Here is a 16,746-nt window from a genome sequence, read left to right as displayed (position 1 = left end):
ATTTAGTAATAGATCTAACATCCATGATCTCTGCCCTTGAGGAGTTTAGGGTCTAGTGACAGATTCATTAATATATCCTTGGAAGATACCTACATTTGAATCTGCAGAAAATTTTTAGTTCAAATCTCCTCATGTACAATGGAGATCATACTTACAAAAGCCACTTTACTGTACTATAGCACTGAAGGCTGGGGAAAAGTTTTCTCAGAGACCATACGGTGGTCATTGCAATAGTGCTGTATCTGTGCCCTGTCTAGAGATAGGGCCTTCTGGATGTAAGAGGTCACCATGCAACAGTTTGTCACCTGCTTCCACTACTAACCCTTTTTCTGCCTAACAACATTAAATTCCACTATAATTTTATTTATAATATTTGTGTGAGAACTTATGCTAGGTATTTCTAGCAGTGTACCTTCAGTTACCAGTGTTGGAACCACCCAACTGTAGCATGACCCCTTGGGGTTCTAAGGAAATGTGGTGAAAATAATAATTTGGCTGACAGTAACTTAGAAAATAATATTTCCTTCATGAATCCAGTGTGTCACAAATGTAGAGATTCCTCAAAGTTTCTGTAAAGGAGTATGTCTTTTCCTTCTACCTAAATGAGCATGTCTTAATTTTGTTTGTTGCTGGGGGAAGGGTACCTATCCCTGCTCTGTCCCCTCACACACATACACATAACACAAGAATATAAGTGATAGTATATGCTGGTGTCACACTGTACCTCCTTAAGGTACATAGACTAGACCTGTGTACCTCCTTAAAACCATAGACTAGACCATAAAAAAACACCATAGAAAATGAGGCCGAATTAGAGATACTCCCCAAATACCTTGCATTACACAAAGAAAAGCTATTAGATAAATATTCCAATTCCTGGTTCTCTCTGTCTCTCTGAATGTTACAGAGAACAATCTCTGTAACATTAGATCTCTTTCACACTCTTTCACACTTTCTTTCAGAGATTGGAGGTGATTCTCCCAGGCTTTATTATTCTTCATGAAAGTCTTCTCTTTTTCAGAGTACTCAAAAATTTAAATAGCCATCTAAAAACATCTCAAGTAAAAAATCTGTCCTCTGCATTTGAAACCAAAATTATTTTTTCTCACTAAAACACATTTTATCTAATAGTGAGATGAAATTACATTAGCCCTGTTTACATTTATTTGATTCAAACCTTTTTTTAAAAAACTTAGATTCTTTTAAAAAAATAGATTAAAGAAAAATGACATCATTCATCAGATAGCCAGCTACATGTGTAGTTTGATCATTCAGTTTAACTGTTTTTATCACTGTTGATATGAATATTGAGTACCTATTATAGGCCAGGCATTGAATCTAAATAGTAAAATAAATTCGTGGATAAGACATGTTATAGGCTGACTGTCCCTTATCTGAAGTTTCAGATTTTGAATTTTCACATTAGGGATGCTCAACTTGTATTGTTTTGTAACATCATCCTATATTTCCATATGTACTTATTATTGTAAATAAGTATAAAACAGTGTGGTAAGAGTTATCTAGGAAGTAAAATTTTACCTTGATGGAGCCTGGGATTTTGGTAGGTGAAGTGGAAGAAGAGCTAGTTCGGATTGACTCAATGACAGTGATACAGTAAATCAGTAACTGACAATTGAACTATACAGTAATATTAATATATTACTTAGACCTTTTTAATAAGTGCATTGGTTATTTTGTGATCCTCCTCCTCAAAAAACCAACGAGAGGTTAGTAATAAAGCCTTAACTTTTGTTTGGTTTATTAGTCACGTAACATTGATTAACTTCTATTAAGTTTTTAAGAAGCTTAACTTTTTATTGCCGGGGCTTAACAGGACTATCTAATGAAATATGTGAAAAAAAAAAAAAAAGCTGCTTAAATGTTAATAATCTTGAAGTGTGCTAATTATTTTGTTTATTTCCCAAAGGGATGTCCGTCGCTTGGTAGTGGCCATGTCTAGAGCCAGACTTGGACTTTATATCTTTGCCAGAGTATCCCTCTTCCAAAACTGTTTTGAACTGACTCCAGCTTTCAGTCAGCTCACAGCTCGCCCCCTTCATTTGCATATAATTCCAACAGAACCTTTCCCAACTACTAGAAAGGTAGGACTTCTTTCTTCATTTTATAAAACAGCATTCCTCAGAGTGGGAAATTGGAATTTTCTTATAGGTGACTACATTAGCTTGGAACATTATTATAGATAATTTAGTCCCTGTTTTAGAGTGTGCTGCACTGAGGAAATGAGTTAGATTTTCTATATAAAAATGATATCGGTAGGGCGCAGTGGCTTATGCCTGTAATCCCAGCACTTTGGGAGGCCGAGGTAGGAGGATTGCTTGAGCCCAGGAGTTTGAGACCAGCCTGGGCAACATAGCGAGACCTCATCTCTATAAAAAATAAATAACTAAAAATTAAAAATAATAATGTCAGACAACATTTAGTAGCTACCATGTATTAGGCAGGCAGTTCTTTACATACAGTATCTCATTTTCATCTCAGTAAAAACAGCCTATTAGGTTATTAGATTATTTTATTAACCCCATTTTACAAATGGAGAAACTTAGGGTCAGAGAAGCTAAGTAGTTTGGCCATGCATCTAGCAGATAGAGGATCCAAGATCTGAAAAGCCAGGAGGTCTTTTCGAATAACATCCCAGAGTTCATGTTATTTATCATTATACTGTACTGTTTGTCTTCAGTTTTGTAAGGAGAACTTAACTACTCACTTGGAAATAGAGCAATAAATAGTTGAGTTCTTAAGAAGCTTACATTTTGGGGAAATGGGGGAGGAGAGAGCACATATATTTAAAGAAAAGATAGAGAAATACTACTCCCTCTTATCCCCCCTTCTTTCTCCCCTTTTCCTAGCACCTTCCCTCCATAGATAACCAGTCTCTTTAGTTTCTCATTTATCCTTATATTCCTTTTGTATAAAGGAGAAGAGATATGTTTATTTTTATATTATTTTCCTTCTTACGTGAAGGTTATTATACTATAGACTTTTGGGCTTTGCTTTTTTATTTAATGAATTGTCCTGGAGGGGGGTCCATTGGATTTTAAATAACATTATTTTAGATGTTCACAGTATGCATCTTCCCTCCACCCCTCTAAAAAAAACTTAAGTCTTGTGTGTTTAATAATAATAGGTACTTTTTTAAAAACTGCCTTTTTATTTACTTATTTTTGAAGAAATGCTGCTGTGGAGAAATAGGAAAATGGTGGCGAGAGATCATGGGGTGGTAGGGTCACATAAAGCCTCAAGTGTCAGGCCCAAGTCTAGACACAATCCTATTATATCTGAGTTTCTCAATCTTTTGTGGGCTAGTAAACAGGCACATTCCTGACAAGAGGTCTGGGACAGAGCCTAGGTGTCATCATGTGTAACAAGCTCCCCAGGTGCTTTCTATGTAAGGGCTACACATCACACCTGAAGAAATCTGGAGTGCAGGTCAGACAATATCACTGAACAGAAGGTATTTCGGAAACCCATGCTTTAGATAACACTCATGAGTTCAAGGCCCTGGGGAGGTTAGGGCTGAGAACATCTCCCCATCTTCTCCTCAAGAGATAGTGAGGGGCGGAGAGTGCTGCGTCTCAAGGAAAGGCAGCTCTTGGCAAGACTCCAGAAAAGAAGCTAACAAACAAAAACTCTTCCATGTTCCTAGTCATAATAGCATGGCAGTATTTGTACATACGAGTTCTGACCATTGCAGAAAATGACCATTAATCAAAAGAATACCTGCTTAGATGGAATGCTGCCATCCTGCTTACTTCTGAGAAATGTTGTTTAATTTACTAAATTATTTCTAACTTCATACTCTTTAAATAATTTGTCACTTTAAGATTGAATGCTCCTTTTTTGGGGTATGTTTTTTACCTTAATGGTTTTCTAAATTGTTCCTATCATAAGAAAGGATAAGACTTTATAAACATTTTATTAATAACTATAAATAGGAAAGTCATTAATCTCTATTTTAGGGTGGTTTAAAAAGAAGTACAAATTCTGTATTTTCTTGATTTGCTTTACCGCCTTACCTACACTTACAGAGCAGTGTTTCTTAGATTGTTGTCAGAAGCTACAGAAGAATCAGCTCATTCCACCCAGACCTTCTGAATCCGAATCTATAGGGGCTGGAGCCTAGGTACCTGCAATCTAACAGTCTACCCCAGATGATTCTGATAGACACCAAAATTTTAAAAAGAGCGTTTGAATATTCACCCTCTTGACTCATAGTATATGTGTTAAATAAAAAGTAAATGTTGGCCTCTTATTTTTTAGAAAAATGTAAGTAGGACAAAGAATGTTAATATTTTCATTCTGAATTATCTTATGAACTGTCTTTGGAGCATACACGGTCTTAGAAACTGCTGTTTCAGACTGTGTTGACTTTTCTCTCTAGTCAAATAATTACTTATCTCGTACTAATTCTTTTATATTAGATAGTAGACTAAAACCCATACTTCACTTACCAGCCCAAAATTATATTAAAAGCTGGCAACTCTTAGCTCTTCTAGTCTCTAACCTTTCTAAATTTCAATGGAATCACTATTCTTCATGAATTTTTTTTTTTTTTAAATAATCTTTTTTTAATGGGAGTCACGTGGCCAGCAGGCAGAGTGTGCTGACCTGGGCCCCCTTTTTATTAATTCTATTTAAGTCTTTTTTTTTTAACATTCATGAAGTCTTCATTGGACTCTTCACACTTGCATTTTATGTCCTCTTACTATTAGGTCTTCCAGACCCTAATTGTGCTTATTCATAAGATTAAGAAATGGGTTTATGTTGAAGTGTTACCTTCTAGGGTTGTTTTACTAGATACTTAACGTTCTTTTTTCCTTCTTCTAGAATGGAGAGAGACCATCTCACGAAGTACAAATAATAAAAAATATGCTCCAGATGGCAAACTTTGTATACAACATGTACATGCATTTGATACAGACTACACATCATTATCATCAGGTGAGTTTCTCAAAATTGACTTTTATTTTTCTTGCTGTAGAAATAATTTTCTTTTCTTCAGAATAAATCTTTAAAGTACCTAATTCCTTGTGGGAAATCAGCTAAACTAAAGCAGGCTATTATTATTTATGTAACATTCGTATTTTTAAAACATCTTTATATAGTTAGAATTCCACATACAATAAAGTCCACAAACTTAAAGTGTGAAATTTTATATGTTCTGGCATAGGCATTTACCTGTGAAGCCATCAGCACAGCCAAGATAAAGAGCATATCCATTAGCCCAAGAGTTTTCCCTTGTGCCCATTTGTAATCCCTCCTTGCCCTTCACCAGTCCCCTTTTTACCTTCCCAGGCAGCCAAGGATCTGCTTTCTGTCATGATAGGTTTGCTTCTATTTTCTAGATTTTTATATAAATGGAAGCATACAGTATGTATTCTTATTTTTTCTGGCTACTGTTGCTTATACAAGTCTTTGTACTTTATCTTGGGTAGATACCTAAGAGTGGAATGGCTGAATTTATGTTAAGAATGTGTTTAACTTTTTAAGAAGCTACCAACCTGTTTTTCAAAGTGGTTGAACCACTTTACACTCTCAGCAGCAGTGTGAGAGTTCTAGTTGCTACACCTCCTCACCCTCACTTGATATGGTATGTCTTTTTAAAATTTTGGCAGTTCTAATAGATATACAGTGATCTCAATCTGGTTTTAGTTTTCATTTCCCTAAGGACTGATGATGAGCATCTTTTCATGTGGTCATTTGCCATCTGTATATCTTTGGGGATGTGTCTGCTCAGGTTTCCTGCTCATTTTTTTATTAGGTTGTATATTTTATTAAGTTTCGAGAGGTTTTTATTTATTCTTGCTACAAGTCCTTTATCTGATATGTATTTTACAAATATTTTCTCCCATTCTGGCTTGTTTATTTATTTTGTAAGTGTCTTTCAAAGAGCAAAAGTTTTAAATTATGATGAAGTTCAATGTATCAAAGTGTTCTTTTATGATTCATGCTTTTTATATCCTAAAAATACATAGCCTAACTCAGAGTTACAAAGATTTTTTCTAGAAGTTGCATAGTTTTAGGTTGGATACTTAGGTATGATGCATTTTGAGTTAATTTTTATATGATACAGGTAGGACTGAGTTTTATTCATTTGTCTGTGGATATGCAGTTGTTTCAGCACCACTTCCCTAATAGGCAATTTTTTTCTTTGTTGATTTGCTTGTCATCTTAGTCAAAATATCAATTGACTATATATGTGAGAGTCTAATTCTGGGCTTTCTATTCTGTTCCATTGTTCTGTATATCCGTCCCTTTGCCATGACTGTACTACCTTGATTATAGTAGCTTTACAGTCAGTCTGGAAATTAGATAACATTAAGTCCTTTAGCTTTGTTCTTCATTTTAGAAATTGTCTTAGCTATCCCAGTTCCTTTGCTTTTCTATATACATTTTAGAATCAGCAGGTCAGTTTCTACCCCCAAAAGCATGCTGCAGTTTTTAAAAGGATATTTTGAAGAGGAGGATTGTTTAGAATCCATTTGGGGAGATTAACATCTTCACATATTAAGTCTTCCTATCCATGAATAAGATCTCTCGTTTATTTAGATCTTCTTTAAATTCTCATCAGGATTTTGTAGTTTTCAACATACAAACCTTACACATATTTTGTTAACATTTTGCTAAGTATTTTTCTTTTTCTTTTTCTTTCTTTTTTTTTGCTGCTATCGTGCACGGTACTTTTTAAAAATCTTAAAGTCCAGGTGCAATGGCTCATGCCTGTAATCCCAGCACTTTGGGAGGCTGAGGTGGGTGGATCACCTGCGGTCAGGAGTTCGAGCCCAGCCTGGCCAACATGGTGAAACCCCATCTCTACTAAAAATACAAAAATTAGCAAGGCATGGTGGTACATGTCTGTAATCCCAGCTAGTTGGGAGGCTGAGGCAGGAGAATCGCTTGAACCTGGGAGACGGAGGTTGCAGTGAGCCGAGATGGCACCACTGCACTCCAGCCTGGGCGACAGAGTGAGACTCTGTCTCAATCAATCAATCAATCAATCAATCAATTCATTCATTCAATTTCCAGCATTGTAAGCAGAGTCCCTGATGAGAAAGCCACTAGACTGCCATGGGGCAAAGGGCAAGCTAAGCAGCATATAGAGTTGCTCCAGTTTTCTGGTTGAATGGAACAGAAACCTTGTTCCTTGCTGCTCCCTTCTCCCATGGCTTTGCCTTAAGGCCAGGCTCCCCTCTACCTCTCACAGGGCTCTTTTTCTTTTTTTTGAGATGGAATCTCTCTCTGTCGCCCAGGCTGGAGTGCAGTGACACAGTCTCAACTCACTGCAACCTCCAACTCTCAGGGTCAAGTGATTCTCCTGCCTCAGCATCCTGAGTAGATGGGATTACAGGCTCCTGCCACCACGCTCAGCTAGTTTTTGTGTTTTTAGTAGAGACGGGGTTTCACCATGTTGGCCAGGCTGGTCTCGAACTCCTGGCCTCAAGTGATCCGCCTGCCTTGGCCTCCCAAAGTGCTGGGAATGCCACCATGAGCCACCGCACCCAGCTCACAGGGCTCTTTGATTAAAGTTGACCCTTTCTTGAGTTAGTTTTATAATCAGTCCTGATCAGTCACTGTTTTTTGCAGAAATGTTGACAGCAAAGTCTGTTGCTTAAAAATCTAATAGCTTTTCATGGTTGTTTTCCTCTCTGAGGATTTTATATGTATTTTGATTATCAGTATATGACATCTGTGTAGGCATATTCCTTGGTGTTAGCAGAACCTAGACCATTGTCATCAGAGGTGTTAAATCTGTAATATAAAATGGTCAGCACTGTTTTGGAGAACTCTAGAATGGTAATGTGAGAGCTTAGCTTTATAAGCTGTTTTTCATATTGGTATTGTCTTTTTTTTTTTTTTTTAATTAGACTTTATTACAACTACCACCTGCTATGGTAGAAGAAGGTGAGGAAGTTCAAAATCAAGAAACAGAATTGGAAACAGAAGAAGAGGCCATGACTATTCAAGCTGACATCATACCCAGTCCAACAGACACCAGCTGCAGTCAAGAAACTCCAGCCTTTCAAACTGACACCCCCCCTAGTGAGACAGAAGCCAGTTCCAATCCAGAAGCCATCCCTGCTTTATCTGAGACCACCCCTACTATGGCAGGAGTTGTATCTGCACCAGCAGAGGCTAACACACCTCAGGATGCCACATCTGCCCCACAAGAGACCAAGTAGCCAAACTGTAGTCCTTCTAAAGGAGGACATGGCATTCAAAAAGTCTGAGTAAAGTTATTTTTTGTATTTTATATTTGCTTCTGCCATTTTACTGTCACTAATTAATGTTCAGTTCTTACATTTGTTAACTGATTTCAGTGTCTTGAATATTTTTTTTAAATTATGTGTATGAACAATTCTAGTTTCATTTGTTCAATCAGAAGAGCAAATAACCATTCCTTTCATGTTTTGATCACCGAGTATGTCTGTAATCATACCTACATTAAAATCATTTTCTATAGAATATATAATATATACTTCATATTTTTAGTGAACTTCTCTAAAGAAGAGGACAGAATATACCGGACTTAACCATGAATACCCTTGAGTGTCCAAATTGGGAAGGAACTTGTTTCTTTTGTTATACTATCAAATGCTTAAATTCTGTTTCCTTTTTTCTTAACCTTTCTTTGCTGTCTTTATGTCAAGATATTATTAGCAGTAAGATACAGGTTTCTCCAGTCTATCAAACTGGTTACATGCATTTCCTTCTCTCAAATCTTAGAATGCCTTAGAATCACCTAAGATGTCTGTTTATTCTTGAGGCACACCTCAGACTGAATGAGTCAGAATCTCAGGATTAGAGCCCAGGAATCTATATTTTAGGAGGTTCTCCACACCACTAATGTTTGGGTTGCTGGCAGAGTGGCATCAGCCAAGGCTGGTGAGGCTGAGCCAGGATTTGTCATCAGCTAAATAGGAAGACTCTGCCAAATCGATCTGGGCAAGAAGCAGGATCCTGAGTCTGGGCAACGAGAGTCAGAGAACTGAACTCCTGTGTGCAGGATAGAATTTTCCCATGGCAGAAATTCTGAGTTTTCTGCCTTATTTTTCTTGGGATAACCAGCTACAAGGAGACCTTCAGGTAAAATGTGGTTCAAATATGGGAAGGCAGAGGTACCTGGGACCTTGCTACTGAAGTATGATTTGTGAACCAACAGCATCAACATCATATTGAAGTTTGTTATTTATAGAAATGCAGAAGTTTGGGCTCTGCTCCAAACCTATTAAATCTAAATCTACATTGCAACGAAGTCCCCAGGTGATTCACAGGCACTTTGTAGTTTGAGAAGCACTGTACTAAGATTACTGTGTTGTCTTCACATGAATGAGGTTATAATGGTAGAATTACCAGTGAATGTGACTAATGTTTTCTGACAAGGGACCTCTGCTTATAAGGTCCCTGGGCATGGTGCCCAGAACTGGAAAAAAAAAAAAAAAAAAAAAGAAAGGAAATGTTTATATGTATGTGTAGAGGGGAAAATTGCCCACTAGTTCTCTATTTCCCATTTTGATCATCTGCTAGAGTATCTAAAGGGGAGCATTTCCCCCAGAGTGTCTCCTCTAGTGCATCCACCTATGGGCCTGGCCACGTCCAAGGAATCTTTGAAGAAACAAGCAAGAACTGCACACTACCATTGAAATCCTTCTGGTCCTGACATTGTGAAGGAATGATTGCTTCATAAGGAAATTAAACCCAGAAAGTCAAGTCAGTTATATTTTTGAGTAACTAGTGTTTGCTCAACTCTACCAGGCTGTGTTGAATATGGTCCAGACTCTCATTTTATGATGTATCCTACTGCATCAGGATATTTGTGTCAATGTCAGGTGACGAGGGGAAATGAAAGTGATGAGACGATGAGAGGAGTGAAATACCAAGGACGCGATACTAGGAAACCCAGGTCTGTTTGTTATCAGAGTAAGGATCAAGCCAGATAGCCTGTTATGTAATTTCTCTGATAAAAGATTCTGAAAGCAGGTGCTGTGGGCATCTGTATGGGGAATCGCACTCATAGAATTATTTTCATTTGTAAATATATGGTATCAGGCCAAGCAAGGGAAAGAAGCTTTACTGCATTACCATCTTTCCTGGAAAAGATTGATTTTTCTCTCTCCCTTAGGGGATATGAGGTATGATACCTGCAACCAAAATAAGCTGGCTGTTAAGCGCTCTCTCCTTAACTATTTTCCAAGCAATGTACATCACTCTTGCCTAGATGAGTGACCATACTTTTTTCTTTGCTGCTTGGTTTTTCTGTCACTAAAAAGCAAAGTTAGGTGGAAGATGGATGGGTAAGTCCTTTGTCCTTGTCAAAAGAATTTAAAAAGGGTAAAGGTGGTGGGATTTGAAAAAAGGCGGTGGGATTTGAATTCTTTTAAACTGTTTATTCATTGGAAAGGCAAGTGAGTGGCAGTTGACTGTAGAATCTTGGGAATTTTTGAAGGAATTTAAGAGCTCTACTTATTTTAAATAATGAGGAAACAATCAGAGAGACTTAACCAGGGTGGCAACTATGGAAGAATGGGGTAGAATCCAAGTCTACAGTTCTACAGCACTGCATTGTTTTATTTTTTCAATCAAGCACACATGAGGGATTGCTTAATAAATTCAAGAGTTTTCTATATAGTTTTGGGATTACTACAGACACAGGTACTCTAGCCATGTGACTATTTCAGATTAGTGTTCCCATTGCTCTCCATCCTATTTTTCATATCTAAATGTGTCATGATTTTAGAATCTTTTTAAAGAAAACCAAAAAGAGGCATGCCCAAAAGAATGAGCATGAAATGAAGCAATTCAAGTATTTAGAATTTCTTTTTTTTTTTTCCAAAATGCTGAGTTAAGAAAGTTCATTGCCAACAGTTGAGAATAAATAGCTCTATTGAATTAGGCAAATGAATGAGAAGATTTAAACATTATCAAGACTCCTGAAGTTGGTGTAATAAAAGTTGAGATGTTTTGCTAGATGCTGAGAGAAAAGGCATAAATAGGCCATTTGTGCTCCTGTAAACAAATGAAATTTTGTAATGATGAAGAGACAGCATGATATTGTAAAACACACTTTGGACTCATGCAGACCTGGCTCAGAATTGTACCTAATTTGCTTATCAGCATTTGGTTTGACCTTAGACAAATTTTATAACCTCTCTAACCCCATTTTCTTTATCTGTAAATAAAGGAAAAAGATCTGTTTGGATTTGGGGCAGGAGAGTTGTCTGTTTTATGGGGTAATGTTTATGAAAATAATCTATCACCTAGGTACTTAGTAAATACCAGTTTCTGTCTCTGTTTTTCTTCAAAGCTTTGTTGACAATGTAGGATATTGCCAACTAATCCTTTGACTTGAGTGCTTAGCCATGCCCCAATCCAGGGAGCATGAAGGATGATCAAGAAGGGGACACCTAGTGGCAGCTGACCTTTGAGGATCTATCTAGGATCAGGTTACTGATTTGGGACCTCTGAATCAGTACATCATAACATCGAGAGTGATCTCTGCCAAAATTAAAATTCTGGCAGAACAGTATAAGCAGAAGGAAGACACTAGGTCTTTCTGAAATATGGAGCTGATAACTTCTGTCAGTTCTGAATTCTGTACTGTCCCACCCCCAAATCATCTATATTGTTGCATGTACTTAGCTTTGTGCCTTGAATTGCTATTTCCTTTTTATCTTGCACTCACATGGTATTTTTAGAGATGTTTCTTCAATCAAAACAAGATAAAGATTAAAAAAAAAAAACAAAAACAGTGACCCTTTTGCATAAGCCAGAAGAGCAGTGCCTTGCTTCCTGTGAAAAATGCTTGGCAGTTAGCCTGTGTAATTATTTAGCAATCATGTTAATAGATGTTTAAGAATAATGGAACTGGAGCTGTACTGAGCCAAGGATGGAAATGAAGACATGTGAGACTATTTTTTCTTCATCCACCGATACTCTTCAGTTACAAGGATTTAATTTAAAAGGGTTTTAATTAAATGGAATCCAGAAGCTTTGGACGCTCCAGTTTTTCTTCTTAGAGAAACCCTAGCTCAGTTTCCTGGAGCTTCACTCAGAATGCAGCATGGTACTCCGGACTGACAGTGTGCCAGCTTTATTCACTTATCTCTCTACCTTTCGGCTTACATTTATTTCAGGGCTGGCTGACATTTTGAGCTTATGTACAAAGATGGCCGATACCATTATTTTTCAACATATATTACAGAAAATACTACTCTTGAAAAATACTCTGAGAAATATGTTCTATGGTCAGATAAGTTTGGGAAACTGAATTATTGTTCCTCCTTTGCAGAGTCACAATGCACTGTTAGCTAATTAAAGACTCTCAGATGTCCCACTGGAAAGAATCATGTTTAGCTTTGTTTAACCTAGCGTTTCCCAAACTTATTACAGCATAAAACTTTTTTTTTTTTTTTTTTTTTAAATAGGTAGCTATTTCGTTAGAACACAGTTTGGGAAACTTGTTTTGTTTTGTTTTAATAAGATACCTTAGGTAGCTATTTCCTTAGAACACGAGCTGGGTGCGGTGGCTCACGCCTGTAATCCCAGCACTTTGGGAGGCCCAGGTGGGCGGATCACCTGAGGTCAGGAGATCGAGACCATCCTGCCCAACATGGCGAAACCCCGTCTCTACTAAAAATACAAAACTTAGCCAGGTGTGGTGGCAGACGCCTGTAGTCCTAGCTACTCTGGAGGCTGAGGCAGGAGAATCACTTGAACTCGGGATGGGGAGGTTGCAGTGAGCTGAGATGGTGCCACCGCACTCCAGCCTGGGCTACGAGCATCCATCAAAAAAAAAAAAACAAAAAAAACAAAAAAACATACCTTAGGTAGCTATTTCCTTAGAACACAGTTTGGGAATCAATATCTTTACATTGGCTAGAACTGTGAATCGCCCTTTAAAGATAAAGCCCCAAAATACATTTTTTTTTCCCTACAGGTAACCAGAGGGTGAAGTAACATAGCTGAAGAGGAAACCAGAAGTGAAGTGATTTGTACAAAATGTCATAGTGTAATTTATTGAGTGTCATGTGGTATTCATCGCAACATCCTGAAAATGCAAATGAATAAAAGTTTGGTCAATGTACCATGACATTCCTTCATGTGAACCTCCTAAGAAAAGGTCACTGAGCATTCTCTGTTTACATTTTAATTTTAGACTCCAGAATTTCACACTAAGTTTTTCTTCTCATTTCTTATGCAGTAAAAGAAGAGTTCATATTTCCAATGTGTCTTGCTTTCTCTTCTTTAGTTTTTGTTTCCTTAAAAAGTTTAAATTCCAAAAAGAGAAAAGGATTACTTAGCATAACCAATAGAGGTGGTCTGGAAATAATAAAAGAAAATTAAGGCAAATATAAAACATGAAGACAGTTTCCTCTCATAAGAATGTTTAACACACAAGGACCCCAGCAGTTGCCTTGCATTAAGCATATTGAATTCTTTCTTGATCTCCAGAATAACTGTCCCCACAATTCTCTTCCCCTCCACTTTTGACTTAACATTGTGCACTCTCTCTATTATACTTATCTCTGTGTTGCAATCTAAGTTCAAGAACCTCAAAGGTAGCTGCTTCTCTTTGAAAAATGCCTGGTTTAATATAAAAAGCTCTTTTAAGAAGCTGAATTTATTGACATTTTTCAAAAAACAGTTCTGGATGGGAAGTGATCCTTTTCTACTTTAGTTCACTGGTTCATTTGGGTCATTTTTGATTGGTTGGTTGGTTGGTTGGTTTTTTCCATCTGGTTTCTAGTTCAGTTGTCCACAAAGTGAACTAAAAGTGTTCACTGTTACTGTATTTTTATTACCCTTTTGCTTCCAGTGCTAGTTTCTTCTAATCTCAGACTGCCACGAGAATAGCTTGCAATAGGAGTAGACCTTGTTAATTTGCATGCGATTTCGTTGGTTGACTACTTTTCACAGAAATGAATTGAATTCAATATAATAAAACTTTTGAAGATATTTATGAAACTAATATTTTTATATTAACAGACTATTGATCTCGGCTCACTGCAGCCTCCACCCCGCCAGGTTCAAGTGATTCTCCTGTCTCAGCCTCCCGAGTAGCTGGGATTAGAGGCATGTGCCACCACACCCGGCTAATTAACAGACTATTGAATGCCAACTCTGTGCCAGGCAGCAATGCCAAAAGCAACTCTAGTACTTTATAGATGAGAACACCAAGGCGTTGGGTGATTTGCCTGGGACACCACAATTAATTGAACAGGGACTAGAACCATCATATAACTTAGGCAAATTTCTTACCGTGCTGCTCTTTAAACTTCTTTGCTTGAGACACATTAAAGAACAGAACAACACCAACTGTGCATGAGTAAGACAAGCCTACTAAATAATTTCTCTTATGGTCAATATACCAAAGAGACTGGTTTGCCAAAATCAGGGCAGAAAATAAAAGAATGTCCCAATGTTTACAATATTTATTCTTACAGGAGAAAGACAAATTAGTATTTGTTTTGTTTTGAAAAAGGAATGAGAAACACATAATAGAAAAGGACTCTAGTAAGTAATACTGTATGCCTCAAAATGCTAATTATCCTAAAGTCATTGTATATTTAAGCAGAAGCAGAACATGTTAAGTAATAATAGTTTTAAAAGTGTGATTTCTGAGTGTGTTACCTTGACTCTTAGCTTCTCAGGAAAAGTGACCGGGACCTGGTGTCTGCTCCTGTTGCCTTTGCCTCTTAATCCCTAGCCACTATGTGTGAGCACATCTCCATCCACGTTGGCCGGGTTGATGGCCAGATTGATAATCCCTGCTCAGAGCTCTGCGGCCTGGAACACGGCATGCAGCCTGATGGCCAAATGCCAAGTGACAAGAGCACTGGGGGAGATGACTCCTTTGACATCTTTGGTGAGACAGGTGCTGGCAAGCATAAGCCCAGGGCAGTGTTTGTAGACCTGCAGCCCACATTCATTGACAAAGTTCACGTTGCCATCTACCACTAGCTCTTCCACCCTGAGCAGCTCATCACAGGCAAGGAAGATGCTGCCAATAACTATGCCCAAGGGCACTATACTATTGGCAAGGAGATCACTGTCTTCATGTTGGACCAAATTCTCAAGCTGGCCAACCAGTGCACAAGTCTTCAGGGCTTCTTCGTTTTCCATAGCTTTGGTTGGAGAAATGGTTCTGGGTTCACTTCCCTGCTGATAGAATGTCTCTGTGTTCATTATGGCGAGAAGTCAAAGTTGGAGTTCATTTACTCAGTGTCCCAGGTTTCCACAGCTGTAGTTGAGCCCTGTAACTCCATTCTCACCACCCACACTACCCTGGAGCACTCTGAGTGTGCCTTTGTGGTAGACATCTGTCATAGAAACCTCAATATTGATTGCTCAACCTACACTAACTTTAACTGCCTTATTCATCAGATTATGCCCTCTATCACTGCTTCCCTTAGAGCTGATGGCTCCCTGAATGCTGATGTGACAGAATTCCAGACCAACTTGGTGCCTATCCCCACGTCCACTTTTTTCTGGCCACATATGCCCCTGTTATCTCTGCTGAGAAAGTCTATCATGAACAGCTTTCTGTAGCAGACATCATCAATGCTTGATTTGAGCCAGCCAGCCACATGATGAAATGTGACCTTCGCCATGGCAAATGATGGCTTCCTGCCTGTTGCACTGTGGTGACACCATAAAGATGTCAATGCTGCTGTTACCACCATAAAGACCAAGCACAATATCCAGTTTGTGGATTGGTGTCCCACTGGTTTCAAGGTTGGCATTTATTACCAGCTTCCCATGGTAGTACCTGGTGGAGACCTGGCCAAGATACAGAGAGCTGTGTGCATGCTGAGCAATACCACAGGCTTTGCTGAGGCCTGGGCTCACCTGGACCACAAGTTTTGACCTGGTGTATGCCAACCATGCCTTTGTTCACTGGTACATTCGTGAGGGGGCATAGAAGAAGGGTTTTCTGAGGCCCAATGAGGACATGGCTGCCATTGGGAAAGTTTATGAGGAGGTTGGTATAGATTCTGTTAAAGGAGAGGGAGAGAAAGAGGAGAGAAATATTAATTATCCATTCCTTCCAGCCCTGCAACATGTCTTACTCCCAGAATTTAAGCTTCAACAGCTTCAACATTAATTGACAGGCATCAGAGTTTTCTGGTTAGATTGTTTACACTCAGTGGAGATCAATGTTCCATATGTACCTGTAAGATTTTTCCATCATGTCTGAAAGTAAAGGCTTTAAGATTAAAAAAAAAAAAAAAAAAAAACAAGGAGATTTCAAATAAACGGCAAATAGGATTTACCAAGACTTACATTTTAAATCATTATACATCAGCTGGGTCAGCCTTCTGATTACGCTTCCTATCACAAAACCAGCATTAATGCATTTGGGAGCTGAAAATAACATCCATGTGAGTTAAAGTTCCCAGGAGTAAAAGTCTATTTGTAAAATAAACCAAGATAGTCTTGTGTAATTACAGAAATAAATTGTGGTAAGTTTTTTCAAGGCTATCATTGTAAATCTTGATCTAGTTGAACTCTTATTAAAGGAATGGGTTCATTTGAGCAAGTGGAGAATGGGTCTGCAGAAATACAGTCCTACCTTGGGGAAAAAGTCATGAATGTCAACTGTGATATCTCAGGAATTAAATTGGTCAGGTGGATCTCTTAACTTGCCAATGTACTATTAATAATGGGCATTATTAAGTGAAATTGTTGGTTCTTGTCTAGAGTTAACAATGACTAGAATCAACTTCTCTT

General features: G+C 38.0%; 1 protein-coding gene and 1 pseudogene across 1 annotated transcript in view; both read left to right on the top strand.

Annotated features, from left to right (window-relative positions):
* Positions 1-8,483, top strand: part of AQR (aquarius intron-binding spliceosomal factor) — a 112,565-nt gene extending 104,082 nt beyond the window's left edge. Inside the window, exons 33-35 of the mRNA XM_024232417.3 lie at positions 1,928-2,102; positions 4,846-4,959; positions 7,884-8,483. Of these exons, the coding sequence (XP_024088185.1) occupies positions 1,928-2,102; positions 4,846-4,959; positions 7,884-8,198 (604 nt within the window). The 3' untranslated portion in view covers positions 8,199-8,483. The remainder of the gene's footprint in view (positions 1-1,927; positions 2,103-4,845; positions 4,960-7,883) is intronic.
* A 32-nt stretch (positions 8,484-8,515) lies between these two features.
* LOC100444660 (tubulin alpha chain-like) lies at positions 8,516-15,882 on the top strand (annotated as a pseudogene).
* Positions 15,883-16,746: the final 864 nt, after the last annotated feature.

This window comes from Pongo abelii, chromosome 16 (assembly GCF_028885655.2).
Source record: "Pongo abelii isolate AG06213 chromosome 16, NHGRI_mPonAbe1-v2.0_pri, whole genome shotgun sequence".
NCBI classification, from domain to species: Eukaryota; Metazoa; Chordata; class Mammalia; order Primates; family Hominidae; genus Pongo; species Pongo abelii.
This window is presented reverse-complemented; position numbering and strand designations above follow the sequence as displayed.